Source organism: Vulpes lagopus, chromosome 1 (genome assembly GCF_018345385.1).
Source record: "Vulpes lagopus strain Blue_001 chromosome 1, ASM1834538v1, whole genome shotgun sequence".
Lineage (NCBI taxonomy): Eukaryota > Metazoa > Chordata > Mammalia > Carnivora > Canidae > Vulpes > Vulpes lagopus.
Window position 1 is genome coordinate 68,190,855 of NC_054824.1, and position 19,835 is coordinate 68,210,689.

At 37.7% G+C, this 19,835-nt stretch overlaps 1 protein-coding gene across 1 annotated transcript in view; it reads left to right on the plus strand.

Annotated features, from left to right (window-relative positions):
• The window catches only part of SRPK1 (SRSF protein kinase 1), an 89,497-nt gene that overhangs the window by 38,786 nt on the left and 30,876 nt on the right, over window positions 1-19,835 (plus strand). Inside the window, 4 exon segments of the mRNA XM_041760023.1 lie at window positions 10,296-10,414; window positions 12,656-12,764; window positions 14,200-14,287; window positions 15,758-15,845. Of these exon segments, the coding sequence (XP_041615957.1) occupies window positions 10,296-10,414; window positions 12,656-12,764; window positions 14,200-14,287; window positions 15,758-15,845 (404 nt within the window).

The following is a 19,835-nucleotide window of genomic DNA, read 5'->3' on the forward strand; positions in this document are numbered from 1 at the left end:
CCCATGTATCCATAGTTTACTCAGGTATCACAGGTTGGTGGTCTCCCTCCACCACTGTATGTAGTTCACCCTACCTTTGTTTTTCTCGGTTGCCAGGGCATTGCTCTTTTTGCCTCCACATTGTTTTAGATTTATAACCTTATTTCTTTGTTTTACTTTTGTTGGCTTTGAGCAGGAAGATGATATAAATATAGTTGTACAATCCATTATCTTAAAGTTTTTGTTTCTAGTTTTTTGTTATAATAAGTGCTGTGACAACCATCATTATTATGATGCCCAAATCTTTGTACATATTTTAATTTTTCCACAAATTTTTAAAGCTTTTTAAATTTTAACAATAATTGCTGATTTACAGGAAGTTGCAAAAATAGTATAGGGAGTTTCCAGTTTCCCCCAGTAGTTACTGCTTATGTAACTATATCAAAACTAGGAATTTAACATTGATATAAAGTGTATGTTTATATGTATATTTATCTTATTATAGAATACATATTTAGAAGTGAAATAATTTTAAATTGTTTTTTAATTTAAAGACATTTAATTTAAAAACAAAATTTTGGGATCCCTGGGTGGCGCAGCGGTTTGGCGCCTGCCTTTGGCCCAGGGCGCGATCCTGGAGACCCGGGATCGAATCCCACGTCGGGCTCCCGGTGCATGGAGCCTGCTTCTCCCTCTGCCTGTGTCTCTGCCTCTCTCTCTCTCTCTCTGTGACTATCATAAATAAAATAAAATAAAATAAAATGAAATGAAATGAAATGAAATAAATGAAATAAAATGAAATAAAATGAAATAAAATGAAATAAATGAAATAATAAATAATAAAAATAAAAATAAAAATAAAATAAAATAAATAAATAAATAAAATAAATAAAATAAAGTAAATAAAATAAAATAAATAAAATAATAAAAAAATAAAATAAAATAAAATATAAAATATAAAATAAATTCAACAAAAATTTAAAAAAAATAATAAAAACAAAATTTTATTGCCTAATTATGTTTATGTGTGTCTTATTTAGAATGCTTCTTGTTAGAAGTACTCAAATTGAAACTCATAGCCTTTATCCAGAGAGACTAATAGGTAGGGAGCTGTCTGTGAATCCTGGAGGTACATTCAGTGCCAATTTTCCTCCACCCCTAGTCAGTAAATGACTTAGTTTTCTTTATTTTGGCTTCATTTGCAGGCATTCTGTCCCTCCTTGGCAGCAGTAATCGTATAGGACAACTCCTTGGTCATTATTGCTTAAGATTTCAGAAATAGAGTTCCCAGCATCCATCATTTCTGCCTCAAAAGGATTCTAGATCTTGCTGGATCATGTGTCCACCCCCGTAGGGACATAGGATGGTTAGGGCCATGTGATTGGCAGCCTTGGCAAGTTGTAGAGGGCCATTTCCTGAAAGGAAATAATGCTGGTCAGAAGACGAATCAGAGTATGAAAGTAGCAGTCCTGTCCGTATACTCTTACCAACCTAACACTGAATTGCATCTTTTTAAATTTTATCTATTTTTTAAGTGATGTGAATATTTCATGAGTAACAGCTTTTGTTTTATAATTGGTATATTCATGGTTACAAATGTTTCTCAAGTGAAACTCATAGATTTTATTTTTATTTTTTAAAAATATTTTATTTATTCATAGAGATGCAGAGAGAGAGAGGCAGAGACACAGGCAGAGGGAGAAGCAGGCTCCATGCAGAGAGCTTGACGTGGGACTCGATCCAGGGTCTCCAGGATCACGCCCTGGGCTGCAGGCAGCGCTAAACTGCTGTGCCACCAGGGCTGCCCAACTCATAGATTTTAATATGTAATGTACTCTTTCTTAAATACATTGAATTTTTTTTTAAGATTTTATTTATTTATTTGTGAGAGACACAGAGAGAGGCAGAGACACAGGCCAGAGACACAGGCAGAGGGAGAAGCAGGCTCCATTCAGGGAGCCTGACGTGGAATTCGGTCCCGTGTCTCCAGGCTTAGGCCCTGGGCTGAAGGCAGCACTAAACTGCTGAGCCACCTGGGCTACCCATATTGAAATTTTAAATTTCATTCTCTTTAAATCGGCATCTAAGATATTTTTATTGTATTTTATATATGCCTGATTGGGATCTTTTTTTGGATGTGTTTGGGAAAACTAGATATAAAGTATTCATACAAGTATCGACTTATATTATTAAGTTATCATATAGTTGATGCCCATGTGTACTCCTCCTTGAAATATCCCTATATTGTAGGTCCACTATAGAATTTATAGTTACTCTGAATTTGTTGTGTATTTTCTCTTTTGTTATTTAAAATTTTTTTTAATTTCAATTCACTTAATGTATATTATTAGTTTCAGAAGTAGAGGTCAGTGATTCATCATTCTTAAAATACCCCGTGCTCAGTACATCATATGCTCTCCTTAATGTCCATCACCCAGTTATACCATCTCCCCACCTCCCTTCCAGCCAGCAACCCTCCGTTTGTTTCCTCTAGTTGAGTCTCTTGTGGTTTGTCTCTCTCTCTCTCTCAGATTTCGTCTTAATTTTTCCCTCTGTTCCTCTGTGATCCTGTTTTGTTTCTTAAATTCCACATATGAGGGTGATGATATGATAATTGTCTTTCTATGACTTATTTTGATTAGCATAATACCCTCTCGTTCTATCCATATCATTGCAAATGGCAAGATTTTTCTTTTCTTTTTTTTTTGGTGCCTGGGTAGTTTATATATTTGTGTGTGCGTGTGTATATATATATGTGTATACATATATACATACACACACCACGTCTTTATCGATTCATCTATCAATGGACATCTGGGTTTTTTCCAAACTGGTTATTGTGGACATTGCTGCTATAAACAGTGGGGTGCAGGTGCCCCTTCAGAGCACTACCATTATATCTTTGGGGTAAACCCCTAGTAGTGTAATTGCTGGGTGGTAGGGTAGCTTTATTCTCAATTTTTTGAGGAACTTCCATACTGTCTTCCAGAGTGGCTGCACAAGCATTCCCACCAACAGTGTATGAGGATTCCCCTTGCTCTGCATCCTTGCCAACATCTGTCTTTTCCTGACTTGTTAATTTTAGCCATTCTGCCTGGTATGAGGTGGTATCTCATTGTGGTCTTGATTTGTATTTCCTCAGTGCTGAGTGATGTTGAGCATTTTTTCCCCTGATACCGAGAGATTTTGAGCATTTTTTCCGTGTGACTCTTGGCCATTTATATGTCTTCTGCCAATGTTTTGATTGGATTATTTGTTCTTTAGATACTAGTTTGATAAGTTGTTTATAGATTTTGGATACTAGCCCTTTATCTGATAAGGCATTTGCAAATACCCTCTCATTCTGTCAGTTGTCTTTTGGATTTGTCAACTGTTTCCTTTACTGTGCAAAAAGCTTTTTATCTTGATGAAGTCCCAGTAGTTCATTTTTGCCTTTGCTTCCCTTGCCTTTGGAGCAAGAAGTTCCTGCGGCTGAAGTCATAGAAGTTACTGCCTGGGTTCTCCTCTAGGATTTTGATGGATTCCTGTCTCACGTCTAAGTCTTCCATCCATTTTGAGTCTGTTTTTGTGTTTGGTGTAAGAGAATGGTCCAGTTTCATTCTTCTGCATGTGGCTGTCCAATTTTTCTAACACCATTTGTTGAAGAGACTTTTTCCACTGGATATTCTTTCCTGCTTTGTCAAAGATTGGTTGACCATAGAGTTGATGGTCCATTTCTGGGTTCTCAGTTCTGTTGCATTGATCTATGTGTCTTTTTGTGCCAGTACCATACTGTCTTGATGATTACAGCTTTGTAATAGAGCTTGAAGTCTGGGATTGTGGTGCCACCAGTTTTGGGTTTTTCCAACATTCTTTTGGCTATTTGGGGCTTTTTCTGGTTCCATAGAAATTTTAGGATTATTTGTTTGAATTTTGTGAACTAAGTTGATGGTATTTTGATAGGGATTTCATTGAATATATAGATTGCCCTAGTTGGGATAAACATTTTAACAATATTTGTTTTTCCAGTCCATGAGCATAGAACATTTTTCCATTTCTTTGTGTCTTCCTCAGTTTCTTTCATGGGTGTTCTTTGGTTTTCTAGTACAGATCCTTTGCCTCTTCGGTTAGGTTTATTCCTAGGTATCTAACGGTTTGGGGCACAATGCGATTATAAATGGGATTGATTCCTTAATTTCTCTTTTTTTTTTTTAAGATTTTATTTATTTATTCATGAGAGACACAGAGAGAGAGAGAGAGGCAGAGACATAGGCAGAGAGAGGAGCAGGCTCCACGCCAGGAGCCTGATGTGGGACTTGATCCTGGGACCCCAGGATCATGCCCTGGGCCAAAGGTGGGCACTAAACCACTGAGCCACCCAGGCGTCCCTGTCTCACTGTTAATGTATAGAAATGCACCTGATTTTGCTGAATTCCTGTGTGAGTTCTAGCAATCTTGGGTGGAATCTTTTGGGTTTTTCCACCCAGAGTATTATGTCATCTGTGAAGAGTGAGTGATATTTGTTGTGGGCTTTTCATATATGGCTTTTATGATAATGAAGAATGTTTCCTCTATCCCTACACTGTGAAGAGTTTTAACCAAAAAAAGAATGTTATAGTTTGTCATGTGCTTTTTCTGCATCTATTGAGAGGATCATGATTCTTGTCCCTTTCTTTACTAATATAGTTTATCACATTGATTTGTGGATATTGAACCACCCTTGCAGGCCAGATATAAATCACACTTGGTTGTGGTGAATAATCCTTTTAATGTATTCTTGTACTGCTATATACTTCCCTCTTAGGATTGTCTTTGCTGCATCCCAAAGGTTTTGAACTGTTGTGTTTTCATTTGCATTTGTTTCCATGAGTTTTTAAATTTTTTCTTTAGTTTCCTGGTTCACTCATTCATTCTTTAGTAGGATGCTCTTTAGCTTCCATATATTTGAGTTCTTTCCAAATGTTCTCTTGTGAATTCCATCCTGGAACTCAAGGATCATGCCCTGAGCAGACGCTCAATGCTGAGCCACCCAGGCGTCCCTAAAGGATTCCTTTTAATATTTCTTGCAGGGCTGGTTTAGTGATCACAAATTCTTTCATTTTCTCAGTTTCTTTATTCTCCATCATTTTGTCTTCTTCACTTTTTTTTTTTTAACATTTATTTATTCATGAGAGACAGAGAGGAAGAGAGAGAGAGAGAGAGAGGCAGAGACACAGGCAGAGGGAGAAGCAGGCTCCACGCAGCGAGCCTTACGTGGGGCTCGATTCCGGGACTTCAGGTTCAGACCCTGGGCTGAAGGCAGCGCTAAACCACTGAGCTACCCGGGCTGCCCTATCTTCTTAAATTACTTTTTTCTTCAGCTTTATTTGAGATATAATTGACATATATATTGAATAAGTGGGTTCTTTAAAGATTTTATGTATGTGTATTCATGAGAGACACAAAGAGGCAGAGGGAGAAGCAGGCTCCGTGCAGGGAGCCTGATGCAGGACTAGATCCCAGGACCCCAGATTCATGACCTGGGTTAGTAATAGATGTTTTAAAGGGGTGGGGGGAGGTGTCAGAGTGGGGAGCTCATGTAGCTAATGTTAATATATAAATTCATGAAATGTGTAAGTGAAAACTCGTAAGTATCCTATTCTTTATGGCAGTTAGGAATATATAGTATTTGCTCACAAAAGACAGTAAGCTTTTGTTTGGCACTTTGGTTTTACTATTTATTTGGGTGATGAGAGATTGGAGTGAAGGATGGTTAGGAATGAGGATTTTTTTTTTTAATTTTTATTTATTTATTTATTTATGATAGTCACAGAGAGAGAAAGAGAGAGAGGCAGAGACACAGGCAGAGGGAGAAGCAGGCTCCATGCACTGGGAGCCCGATGTGGGATTCGATCCCGGGTCTCCAGGATCGCGCCCTGGGCCAAAGGCAGGCGCCAAACTGCTGCGCCACCCAGGGATCCCGAGGATTTTTTTTTTAATTGATTTTTATTTATTTATGATAGAGAGAGAGAGAGGCACAGGCACAGGCAGAGGGAGAAGCAGGCTCCATGCCGGGAGCCCGACGCGGGACTCCATCCCAGGACTCCAGGATCGCGCCCTGGGCCAAAGGCAGGCGTGAATCCCCTGAGCCACCCAGGGGTCCCCCACCCCCCCTTTTAAATTTATTTTTATTTATTTATTAGAGAGAGAGAGAGGCAGAGACACAGGCAGAGGGAGAAGCAAGGAATGAGGATTATATCACAAATGGAATCTGAATTGAAAGGATCCTTAGAGGGATAGCCTTGGGTGGCTCAGCTCAGTGGTTTAGCACCGCCTTCACCCTAGGGCGTGATCTTGGAGACCTGGGATTGAGTCCTACTTCAGGCTCCGTTAATGGAGCCTGCTTCTCCATCTACCTGTGTTGTGTCTCTGCCTCTCTCTCTCTCTGTGTGTGTGTCTCTCACAAATAAATGGATAAAATCTTTTAAAAGGGGGGATCCTTAGAAATAAGGGGGAACACACCTTGACTAATTTGACTTTTATTATCTGTTTTTTTTTTTTTTTTTTCTTTTTTTACTCCTTCTCTGTCAAGACTAGCTTGGAAATAAAGGAGCAAAACTGTCAAACTTTCCCACTGCTTCTGCCTTCCTCACAGATTTTTGCCTTGGCCTCATTCTGTACCCTAGCCAAGTATATTACTATTTCTAACAGTACTGCTGTTTTGATCAGGGTATCTCTTTTGAAATAATACTACTCCTAAAATTTGATCCTTTGTCCATTTCAATTTGCATGAAATTTTATAGATGTTAATGGTTTAAATTTTACATGCTTTGAGACTTTTATTTTTTTATTTTTTAAAGATTTTATTTATTTATTTATTCATGAGAGAGAGAGAGAGACAGGCAGAGGGAGAAGCAGGCTCCATGCAGGGAGCCCAGTGTGGGACTCGATCCCGGGACTTCAGGATCAAGCCCTGGGCCAAAGGCAAGAGCTAAACCACTGAGCCACCCAGGGATCCCCCGCTTTGAGATCTTTAAAGTGCTGACATATTTTTTTTTTCTTCAGAACATAAATAGCAAAATTTGAGGCTTGAGGTGTAGGTATGAAAAGTTCAAAAGCACAGACTGAAACTATTTTAGAACCCTCTTTTTCTAGGAAGAATGGGTTTTAGCTCCTAATATTAAGTTGAAATTTTTTTCTGTAGCATTTCTTTCAGTTTTTTTATTCTTAAAACTCCTCATCAGTGAACGTTAACACTAATTCTGAATTCTTTAATCCTGTCACCATATTATCTTCATTATCTAATAGTAACTGTCTCCTCAAAATTTATTTTTGTTTTTATTTTTTTATGACAGACTTTTTCAGTTGCCTGATATTCCTTGAGGGACATTGTTTATAAAAGCATGGCATTAGTTAAACATGGGAAATTTGAGGAAACCAGGATGATAGACAGGAGCAGAAGGAAACTTAAAGCCATAACTAGTATCCTTAAGGTTAAAGAAGGCAGTGCATCGAGATCCGTGGGTGGCTTAGAGATCCATGGGTGGCTTAGCGTTCTAGCGCCTGCCTTCTGCTCAGGGCATGATGCTGGAGTCCCGGGATCAAGTCCCACATCAGACTCCCTGCATGGAGCCTGCTTCTCCCTCTGCCTGTGTCTCTGCCTCTCTCTCTCTCTCTCTCTCTCTCTCTCCCCCCCCCTCTGTCTATAATGAATAAATAAATAAAATCTTTAAGAAAGAAAAAAAAAGAAGGCAGTGCATCATTAAACTCCTCTGCAGGAGTCTGTAAAAAAAGAGCAAAAATGGAGTGTGTGGGGGGAGGTGGGGGGAATGGAGTGCAGCCCAGTCAGAAGAGCATACAAGTCTTGATCTCAGGGTTGTGAGTTCAAGCCCTGCATTGGGCATAGAGTTTAGGTAAACTAGGTAGGAAATTTAAAATATGGTAGAAGTGTAACAGCACAAGTTAGGAAAATAAATCTAGAAAGTAGAAGAACAATAAAATCTAAGGAGATAGAAAATATAAGAAAACTAATTTAGTGAGTCAGAGTCCAGTGTCTGAACAAAACATGTTCCAGAGAGAATAGACATAATGAAAAGGATTAAATTTACATTGAAATACAGGAAATTGGGACGCCTAGGTGGCTCAGCAGTTGAGCATCTGAGGGCCTGATCCCCGGGTCCAGGATGGAATCCCACATTGGGCTCCCTGCATGGAGCCTGCTTCTCCCTCTGCCTGTGTCTCTGCGCCTCTCTCTCTCTCTCTCTCTCTCAAATCAATCAATCAATCAATCTTTAAAATTCAAACAGGGATTTTAAAAAAAAAGAATGTCCAGATCTTTAAAAAAATAATTTTTTAATCTTACGAATCCCATGGTATTTGTAGAATTCTAATATTTTGGCATTTAAAAAAGATTGTATTTATTTATTCATGAGACACAGAGAGAGAGAGGCAGAGACATAAGTAGAGGAAAAAGCAGGCTCCCAGCTTATTGTGCTTAAAGCTTTATAAACCAGGGAGCTAATAGGTGTTAACCTGAATGCAAACCCAAGTCTTTTTGCTTTTTAATGTCTCAGTGTACAAAATATGTTACAATTAATTGATGGCATGTTGAGAAAGGAATTACTAAAATTAACTCATTATAAAATGAGAAACCATTTTTACCTATGAAGTAAGCTAAATTTTCCAAACCTGTTAATATTCCAGTACCAGAAGCCCAGATATGGCAGGAGATATAACTCAGTTACAACTCCTTTAGAAACGTCATACTTATATAATAACCCTAAAAGCCATTCATGGCCACAGGCTGGAAAGAAATAGTTTAAAATATTAATTTTTTCAGAGGAGAAGTGTCTTAAAATATTTTCTAAATTTTCTATATATACCATGTTATCTTTATAAATAGGGAGAATGTTTCTGTCTTTTTCGTTTTTAAGATTCCATCCATTTATTCATGAGGGACACAGAGAGAGGCAGAGACATAGGCAGAGGGAGAATCAGGCTCCCTGTGGGGAGCCCGATGCAGGACTTGATCTCAGGACCTGAGATCACAACCCACGCCAAAGGCAAACACTCAACCACTGAGCCACCCAGGTGCCCCAAATGTTTCTATCTTTACCTGATACCAATATCCAACTGAGCAGAATGTGCCAAAGTGAGTGGTGATATGTGTAGGGGAAATATGTGAGATTTAAGAGATTGCATAGGAATGGGAGAAAACTTAAAACAGGAAAAGCAGGATACAAATTTGTTTGTGTAGTTTGTGATTTATATTTTCATAAAAGTATAGGAAAATACTGAAAAAATAGCTTTATCAGCAATTTTGTCTGGATATTTGTTTGTTTGTTTGTTTGTTTGTTTATTTATAGTCTCTCTCTCTCTCACACACACACACACACACACACAGAGATAGGCAGAGGGAGAAGCAGGCTCCATGCGCCGGGAGCCCGACGTGGGATTTGATCCCGGGTCTCCAGGATCACGCCCTGGGCCAAAGGCAGGCGCTAAACCACTGCGCCACCCAGGGATCCTTGGATATTTTTTTTTCAGTAATTTTTCCCCTTTTGTACTTCTATGTGTTTCCCAGAATTTTATTTAATCATGTATTAAATAAATAATTTTTTTTGACACTTTAAGAATAGTTTAACTTTTGCCGTATTCTTAAAGAGTTCCTTCGATGGGAACCAAGAAAGAATTTTATATCAGAAGGAAAGAAAAACACTTAAGAACACGTTTAATGCCTCCTCAACCTGAAAATCAGGAAAGGATAATAAACAGCAAAAGTCAGATAAAAATATTTCTATTATAATAGACACCATATTACAAGTGCATTTCAAATTAGCAAAGCATAACATTTATTTCCTTGACATTTGTCTTCCAAAGAGTTCACAGTGTTTCCGTGTCAGTTGAAAAAGGGGAAGAATCTCACGGAAGAATCCTTCACATATTAATAGGACCACTGGTCCTTTTTTTAAAGTATTGCTTTCCTGGGGCATCTGGGTGGCAAGTCAGTTAAGTGTCCCAACTCTTGGTTTCAGCTTAGGTTGTGATCTTAGGGTCAGGAGATCAAGTTCCATGTTGGGCTCAGCACAAGTCCGCTTGAGATTCTCTCTCCCTACCCCTCAGCCCCTCCCACTCATGCACACTCACTCTCTCCCTCTCTCTCAAATCCTTTTTTCCCTCTTTATTATTTTCCTAACAAGATAAAGTGGTAGCTGTAGCTAATACTTTCTTATGATGCCACTAGATAATATTCTGTTTATATTCTCTGTTGAGTGGGGAGACATTTTGATAATGACGTTTTCTTAATGTCCCATTTTATTCTGTCCTTATGGAATGAACATGTTTGTATTATTTCTTAGATCTGAAACTCAGCACCGAGGCTCTGCTCCCCACTCTGAAAGTGATCTACCAGAGCAGGAAGAGGAGATTCTCGGATCTGATGATGATGAGCAGGAAGATCCCAATGACTATTGTAAAGGTAAGCCTTTTGATGAGGAGATACCAAGTAAGACCTGATTCATGTAATGCCCTATCTCACTTGACTGTTTGGTCTATAAACATAAGCTGTTTTGATGTTTTCTGCTTCTTGCATCCTTTTCTTGAAGTATAAAAAATAGTGTTTCCTATCAGTTCAATTTAGGTTATTAAAGCTTGGTTTTATATTAAATCTGTTTTTACCTTTTTTTCTCCTTAAAAATGCTAGTGCACTTTCTCCTTAGAAAATTTCAGAATATATTAAAAAATAGAAGTCCTCTGTAATATGTATCACCCAGAAATAACCACAGATGAGATTTGGTATATAGACTTTTAAAAAAACCATTTCATTACTTTTTTTTCATAGTGTTGATTGCTAAGCTAAGTTAAACTGAAATTAGAGATACTTCAACTGTTTAAGTTACCTGGGATCTTTTTTGTTTCTTTGTGAGACTTTCTAGGATTCTGGGTAGCAAGTAATGACAGAACGGATCTTACCATCTAGGAGAACCTGGTTTGTGTTATTCTGAGCAAGCAGAGAGAGATGTAAAAATATCTTGATTCCTGCCACTGTTGGCAGCCTTTTTAGGCCTTCCTGTGTTGTGTTGCGTTGTGTTGTATTTTATGGAAAGAATCTCTATCTCTGTCTCTGTTTCTCTCTCTTTTTTAAAGATTTTATTTATTTATTCATGAGTGGTGGGGGGGGGGCAAAGACACAGGCAGAGGGAGAAGCAGGCTCCATGCAGGAAGAAACCCAATGTGGGAGTCGATCCTGGGACCTCGGGACCACCCCGGGCGCTAAACTGCTGAGCCACTCAGGCACCCCGCCCCCCCACTCTCTCTTTTTAGTTAAATGGAATTAATCTCATAAAAATACATCCTAAGACTACAAGTATAAATAGATTTTATTTATAAACATGTATATTTAGATAAGTAATCGATTATTGAGGGGTGAGAATATTGTCGTACATAGCCTTTTTTTTTTTCAAGATTTTATTTATTCATAGAGATACACACACAGAGAGAGATAGAGACAGGCAGAGGGAGAAACAGGCCCAATGCAGGGAGCCTGACGTGGGACTCGATCCCAGGTCCCCGGGATCACGCCCTGGACTGAAGGTGGCGTTAAACCGCTGAGCCACCTGGGCTGCCCCATAGCCTTTTTTATGTTTGAGAATGATGTTTTTTTTTTAATAAAGGTTTTATTTATTTATTCATGAGAGAGACGGAGAGAGAGGTAGAGACACAGGCAGAGGGAGAAGCAGGCTCCACGCAGGGAGCCCGATGTAGGACTCGATCCCAGGACCCTGGGATCATGCCCTGAGCCAAAGGCAGACGCTCAACCACTGAGCCACTCAGGTATCCTGAGAATGACTTATTTTTTTTTAAGTAACTTGGTTGTTCAACAAAAGATTATCTGCTTACTCTAAATCATTAATCTTGGGCAGCCTCCGTGGCTCAGCAGCTTAGTGCCACCTTCAGCCCAGGGCCTGATCCTGGAGACCGGGGATTGAGTCCCATGTCAGGCTCCCTGCATGGAGCCTGCTTCTCCCTCTGCCTGTGTCTCTGCATCTCTCTCTCTCTCTCTCTCTGTCTCTCATGAATGAATAAATAAAATCTTTAAAAATAATAAATAAATCATTAATCTTACTCTCTAAGGCTTCTTTTTAAAGATTTATTTATTTATTAAAGTTTTTTTTTTTTTAATTGTTTATTCCTGAGAGACACAGAGGGGGTGGGGCAAGACACACGCAGAGAGAGAAGCAGTCTCCATGCAGGGAACCCAATGTGAGACTGGATCATGGGACTCCAGGATCACGCCTTGGGCCAAATCTGGTCAGTTAGTCCCCAACCACTGAGCCACCCAGGAGTCCCTAAGATTTATTGATTTATCTAGAGAGCACATCAGAGAGGGGGCAGGGGTATAGAGAGAGAGAATCTCTAGCAGACTCCCTCTTGAGCATAGATCTCAGTGCAGGACTCTATCTCACGACCCTCGAGAATCATGACTAAGTTGAAATCAAGAGTTGGATGCTTAACCACCTGAGCTACCCAGACATCCCTAAGATTTTTTCTTATGAGTTCAGTAATACTGTGTAGCTGACTTAAATTTTTGTCTATTCAACTGATTATATAGAAGAAGCCACTTTTACTTGATAAATGGTATATAGATGTTAAAAAATGAAATGAGAGGTATTTTTTCTTACTACTCAAGTGATTGTTTCCTTCCTCTTGTTTTTTCCAGGAGGTTATCATCTTGTGAAAATTGGAGATTTATTCAATGGGAGATATCACGTGATCCGCAAGTTGGGCTGGGGACACTTTTCAACAGTGTGGTTATCATGGGATATTCAGTAAGTTGTAGTGGTCCTGCAAAAGAATTAGTTTAGGTAATGCCTTAGTTTTTTCATATGATTTCCCAGAGATAATCCTGCCTTCACTCTAGCTCTAGACTGATTTCTTGATCAGAATTTTGTTGTTGATAATCTTTATGTTCTTTTTTTTTTTTTTTTTTATAAGGATGGTGGTGGAGGTTATACCACACACAACCTTCCTTTTTTTATTTTTAAGATTTTATTTATTCACGAGAGACACAGAGAGAGAGGCAGAGAGGGAGAAGCATGCTCCATGCAGGGAGCCCTGTGTGGGACTCGATCCCGGGTCTCCAGGATCACACCCTGGGCTGCAGGCGGCACTAAACCGCTGCCCCACCGGGGTCGCCCGATAATCTTTATGTTCTTGAGCAAATTTGTCTTTCCTCTGGGGAAAGAGGCACCTTAACACAAAAGATTGTTTTAAATTAGTATTCATAAGGCACTTGGAACTCAGAAATTAAAAGCATTACAAACATTCAATGAAAGTGTGGTATGTAAATTCATAGAGTGTTTTTTCTGTTTTGTTTTGTTTTGTTTTGTTTTAATTGGGAGTAGTTATATTTTTAGATGATATCCTGTATCAGCCTATGTGAAATTATTCTGTTGTATTTTGCTTTGGTAAGAGATTTGCTCACCCCCCCCCCTTTTTAAAAATATTTTATTTATTTATTCATGAGAGACACACAGAGAGAGGCAGAGACACAGGCAGAGGGAGAACCAGGCTCCACGCAGGGAGCCTGATGTGGGACTCAATCCCAGGTCTCTAGGATCTCGCCCTGGGCCAAAGGTGCTAAACTGCTGGGCCACCGGGACTGCCCCAGATTTGCTCAACCTCTAAAATTTTTCCTACATAAAAGTATAGGTAATTAACATTGGATGTTTACCTACAAATATAGATAATCTTTGATGAGGCAGTAATTGAGATCTAAACACTTTGTTTTTTATCAGTTTGATTTCACCCCAAGTATTTCTTCTGGCTTCTTATAGGAAAGGGTTATAGGTGGGGTTTTTTGGTTTTGTTTTGTTTTTTTGTTTGTTTGTTTGTTTTGGTTATAGTTTTTAAGCTTTTAGCTTTCAACATGTAGATAGATATACAGGATACTTCTGGTCTAATGTGGTTTTCCCCCTTGCTTACTCCCATTTTGTGGTTTTACTTGGATTCAAAGAAACATTCAGAAGATAGACTTTAACTTGGCTGACATTAGCTGAGAACAGGTTTTCTTCCTCCTATAAACGGAATCTGGTCAGTTAGTCCCATTAACACACGTGATTGCATAGAAATAACCTATGTTTAAAGTACAAGGAAACATGGATCATTATTTGTACTTTGTCACTGCCTCCCAATTATGGCTATATCTTACCTTCCTAAAGTAAGGATAGAGCATTAGTCTAAACTGCTTGTGTTTGTTCTCAGGGGGAAGAAGTTTGTGGCAATGAAAGTAGTTAAAAGTGCTGAACATTATACTGAAACAGCTCTAGATGAAATCCGGTTGCTGAAATCAGTGAGTATTAGATCATATGTGTGAAAAAGCATCGTAAGCAAAATTTTACTGAATTAAGATATACCAAATGTAGACTTTTTAGCATGACTAATTTTTATTGTAAAGTTCCAGTATCTTTTAAAGATGTAGAGGCAGATAACAATATTTATACATTCTGTGCATGTGATGGGGGAAGTGGTGGATTTCCATCATAAACACTGAAAAAAACTTTCAAATAAACGGAAATGTTTATTGAACATGTTTTATATACCAGATAGCACAAAATATGTTTTACTTTCCTACTGTGGTTAAAAGTAAAGTGTGACAATAACTAAAATAAGAGCCCAGATGTCCATCACAGATGGATAAAGAAGATGTGTGTGTATATACAATGGAATATTACTTAGCCATCAAAAAAATGAATCCTTGCCATTTGTTATGTTGTGGATGGAATGAGAGGGTATTATGCTAAGTGAAATAAGTCAGAGAAAAACAAGTATGTTCTCAGTGATGTGGAATTTTTTTTTTTTATACGTGGAATTTAAGAAACAAAATAGATGAACATAGAGGAAGGAAAAGTAAAATAAGGCAAAATTAGAGGGAGACAAACCTTAGGAGACTTCTAACTATAGGAAACAAATAGGGTTGCTAAAGGGGAGGTTGGGGGAATGAGGTAACTGGGTGATGGGCATCAAGGAGGACATGGGATGTAATGAACACTGGGTGTCATATACAATAGCTGAATCACTAAACCATACCTCTGAAATTAGTTTTAAAAAAAGTAAAGTGTGAATAAGTATATCACTTTTATTTTATGCTGTAAAGTATTACAAAAATCTATAAAACAAACACTGCTTATTCCTTTTATATCTGAAAACTTGGCAAATTTTATAAAAACTTAGTTTTATTATAAATTAGGAAGCTATGGTAGAAGGAGCTTAAATTCAGAGTTATAAAACCTGGGCTTTAAGACCAGCCCTAGTCCAGTATTCTCCAGCTCATCACTACATTTCTTCTGAGCCTTAGAGTTTTCATTTGTAAAGTGAGGATGTTAGACCAGGAGAGCTCTAAAAGTAATTTTCAGAGTGCCAGTCTGACAAGCCTGTGTCCGAAAATCAGTACTGCTTGCTCTCTTCATTGAGAAGGTTTTCCTATGCGGGGGAAAGGTCAGCTTGAGTAAACAGTGTGATGAATGTTGGTTCAATGGTTGGTTTGTATCCTGTAAAACTCCTTAATTCCTTATTGCTTGGTAACCAGCAGTGAATTTGGGAGTCACACTTTTAGTAGAAAAATGGTTGAATTAGAGCAATAGTCTTTGTCAGTTGTATTTCCTTTTGTGCACCATTTATTTCTTTGCATATTTGAGTTACTAAAATTTTAATGTTTTTGTCATTAATCTTTTGTTACATATGTTGCAGGTGTTCCCTCCCCACCATTTGGCTTATTTCAGTGATTTCCTTTACACTAAATACTGTCTCTTTCCCACCGTAGGTTCGTAATTCAGATCCTAATGATCCAAATAGAGAAATGGTTGTTCAACTACTAGATGACTTTAAAATATCAGGAGTTAATGGAACACGTATCCTTTTAAGAACCTGTTTGAAAATAAATCACGAAATAACCTTATCTCCAAGAAAGGAACCAGATTTATAGCATTCATCCCTTTTTTCAAGGCAAAGTATAATCAAACTACTTTGTGTTATTGTAAACTTCTGAACACAGATGTAAATCATGTTTATCTTTATATGTTGTAACTTACAGTGTTGTAAAGCAATGTCAAGGTATTGCTTTACATTTTTTCCCCTTCCCTAGCAAATCAAAGCAAGTCAAAAGAAAAACGTAAAGAAAAAAAAAATAGTAGTAGTATAGGTTCTGAGATTTTTATCAATTAGTACAGAAACTTTAATGGAAGTAATTTTTCATGAGAAACACTGGGCGAAGAAAAATGTAACACATTTTATTATCTTCCAGCCTTCAGCACTGAGGAGACTGTGCATATAGGTTATGCTTAGAATTTAAACAGGTATGATTGCATTTTAGCATAATGAAAAACTGACTTGTTTTATGTTTTTATTTGCATTTTTAGAATTTCTAGTGTTGGAAGGAACCTTACCTGACTGATATTTTTTGTAAGTTACTATCAAAGTGACAAGTAGTGAACTGATTGATTGTTGTGGACAGCCATGCTTATGAAGGCCTGTCAGAAAAGATGAAGTAGAATCTCACTTGGATTGGAGAGTCTAAAATTGCCTGTTTATAAACTACTGAAAAATGTAAAAGGAAAGACATTTCATTTCTCATTCTACTATTCTTACATATTTAGCTTCTTAAGAGAAGCTAAATTAACACATACTGTTAATTGCCAATTATGATCTTTTTTTAAGGAGATGGGCTTCATCTGGTTCTGGCATCATGTGGACTATGGTCTATGGTAAGAGATTTGAATGGAAAAATGAGAGATAACAGGTGATAATGTGTATTATACCTGCCATTCTGAATTTAGTTGTGAGTTACTTCCTTGGAAAAGTACAAATCACAGGGATGCCTGGGTGGCTCTGTGGTTAAGATTCTGCCTTTGGCTTGGGGCCTGATCCTGGGGTCCTGGGATCGAGGCCCACATCCGGCTCCCTGCATGGAGCCTGCTTCTCCCTCTGCCTCTCTGCCTCTTCTCTATCTCTCTCGAATAAATGAATAAAAAAAATCTTTAAATAAATAAAATATCTTGTGACTATTGTGATCACTTTGTAGATGGCTTACTCTGTGTGCATATAATAAGGCTAATAACCAAGATCTAAAATCATACATTAGGATGTCGTGATGGCCATTAGGTTCTGTTTCCCTATTATTTGATCTTTTAATGTCATGCCAACTCTCTCTGCTCATTTGGGAAAGTTACAAGTAAAATTAGAAATATTCTAAATAGTCTCCTCAGTAATGCTGAGTACCTTTGGAGTCTAATGAAGAAAGGTTTTGTTTTTGATTTTGCTTTTAACTATTGAAATCTTAGTGGATTTGAATTTAAAGTTCCAAGGGATTAACAGGTGGTTTCTCTGTAGTTTTATCCACTGAGTCCTTTGTCCTGAGCCCGGTTCTCTTTCCCCTTCCTTCTGCTTGTCTCCCAACTATCTTCGCTACTGCATTTTTTGCTGCTATTAGAGATTGAAAAGGATAAAACTCAGAGCACTGAGTTAAGGGTTAATGGATTATGCTATTCTCTTCTCACAACATAAGCATGTCTGCATGGAGGTATATATCTGTATTTCTCTTTGCATCTGAGCATTTCCAGAGCACTGTCCTTTCCCATACTGAAATATAAGGGGCCTGGAACTAGAAAGTCAGTTATGTAGACTTCAGTATACATCGTTCATTCTACTTCCGTAGGTGGTAAGGGGCAAGAAGTGATGAAAGAGGGACAACTGTTCTATATTTACTATTGACATTAAGTGGTGAGTGTCCTTTTTTGGCCCTCTGTATGACCTACTATGTCTTTAGGAGACTTCTTTTTTTAAATATGTATTTTGCCTCTTCCTAGCTCCTCTTAACTCATAATGTGCTCTAAATGTGACTCATCAGTGTTTAGTACTTTGTAAGTTTTTTCTTTACACCACCTCCCCAAGAAAAAATTTTCATGTATCCTTCTATCTAGTTCTTTCTGTTTCTTAAGCTACTAAATGTTTGTTCATTTTTATATCACTGCTTACAAATTAAAATACCATTGTCAAATTGTAAGCTTCTCTCAACAAATTAAATATTGAAACTAGGAATATAAGAGAATAATTGAAAATTTTTTTGTTTTTTGGGGGGGGTGTTTTTTTGAAGGAACCTGCATTTTCAAAAAATCCTGTTTTGGCATTTTTCATGTGTACAAAAGTAGAATAGTTTAATGAATCCCCACAAGACCCATTACCCATTTTAGATCTTGTGTAATCTTGTTTTGTCTCTATCTCCTGCTTATTTTGTGGCCAACCTTAGATATATTATTTCACTCCCAGTTATCTTAGAATGTATCTCCAGGGACGCCTGGGTGGCTCAGCAATTGGGCATCTGCCTTTGGCTCAGGGCATGATCCTGAGGTCCTGGGATCAAGTTCCACACCGGGCTTCCTGCATGGAGCCTGCTTCTCCCTCTGCCTGTGTCTCTGCCTCTCTCTCTCTCTCTCTCTCTCTCTCTCTCTCTGTCTCTCATGAATAAAATCTTTTTTTTTTTCAGACATGAATAAAATTTAAAAAAGAATGTATCTCCAAGAGACAAGGATGTTAAAATATAACCTCAATACAATTATTATACCTAAAAAAAAAAATTAGGACCAGTTGTTTTGTTATTCAGTGTCTAATCTAGTCAGTGTTTCAGTCTCTAAATGTCTCATATATTTTTTGTTCTTTCAGTTTTTAATTCTTATTTAGGTCAGGGCACACATAAGTCTTTGGCAATTTCTTTATTCTTTGCCACATCGAGATATTCCAGGCTCTTCTTGTACATTTCCTGTCCTGAACCTGGAATTGGCCATTACTTCTTAAGCCTTAATTCCTTTTAGTAGGAAATGGCAAGCATAATCTAAGCATTAGAAGTACACATTGTCATGGAGTTGTTAACTGCCATTACTTTTATGATTTGCTGATCTGTTGGCAAAGAGCAGATATCTTCGTTCTCTTTTTCTTTTATTTATTTATTTATTTATTTATTTATTTATTTATTTACTGCTTATACATTGCATGAAGTTGTCCCCCACAGCTTATTCTTGTGGGTGGGTAAGCTGGTTGGTTGGTTTCGATATTTTTTTCTCCATGTATTTATCATTTTGCATGGTTTCTGTTGCTGTGCCATTCATGTTCACTAATCTTTTCATTCTGCAATGCCTAATCTGCCATTTATCCAATACAGTATGTTTTTCATCTCTTACACTGTACTTCTCATCTCAGAAGTTCAGTTTAGGTTTATATATATATAGTACTATGTCTCTACTTTTTGACATACAGACTATAGCTATAACTGCTTAATTTCCTTGTCTGCTAATTCTGGCGCCTATGTCAGTTCTGGTTCGTTTTGAATGATTGATTATTGGAGTTTTCAGGTTTGTTTTCCTGCATCTTTGCTGCCTAGTAATCGTGTGATCTTTTTTGCATTTGGCTGCTGGATATTTTCCATTCCCATAAATCTTCTTGAGCTTTGTTATGGGGTGCAGTTGTATCACTTGGAAACAGTTTGATCCTTTTCAGATTTTACATTTATGATTTGTTAGATAGATCCAGGGTAGTGTTCGGTCTAGGACTAATTATTAATTCCCTGTAGTGAGGCAACACCTCCCTGAATAATCTACCCAAGCACACCCCATTACTATGAATTTTTCTAGCCTTTATGTTTTTTTAATTGAGATAAAATTCACGTAGAAAATAGAAAATTCACATGTGAGATTACATTAATTTTGAATGTACACAAATGAATGATTTATACACACAGTAAGATAAAACATATCTTACCACAGTAAGATAACATCCATTACCATTCATAGTTACTCACCTGTAACAGTGAGTTAACACTGTTTTCCTGTTGCAGGTGAGTAACTCTGAGT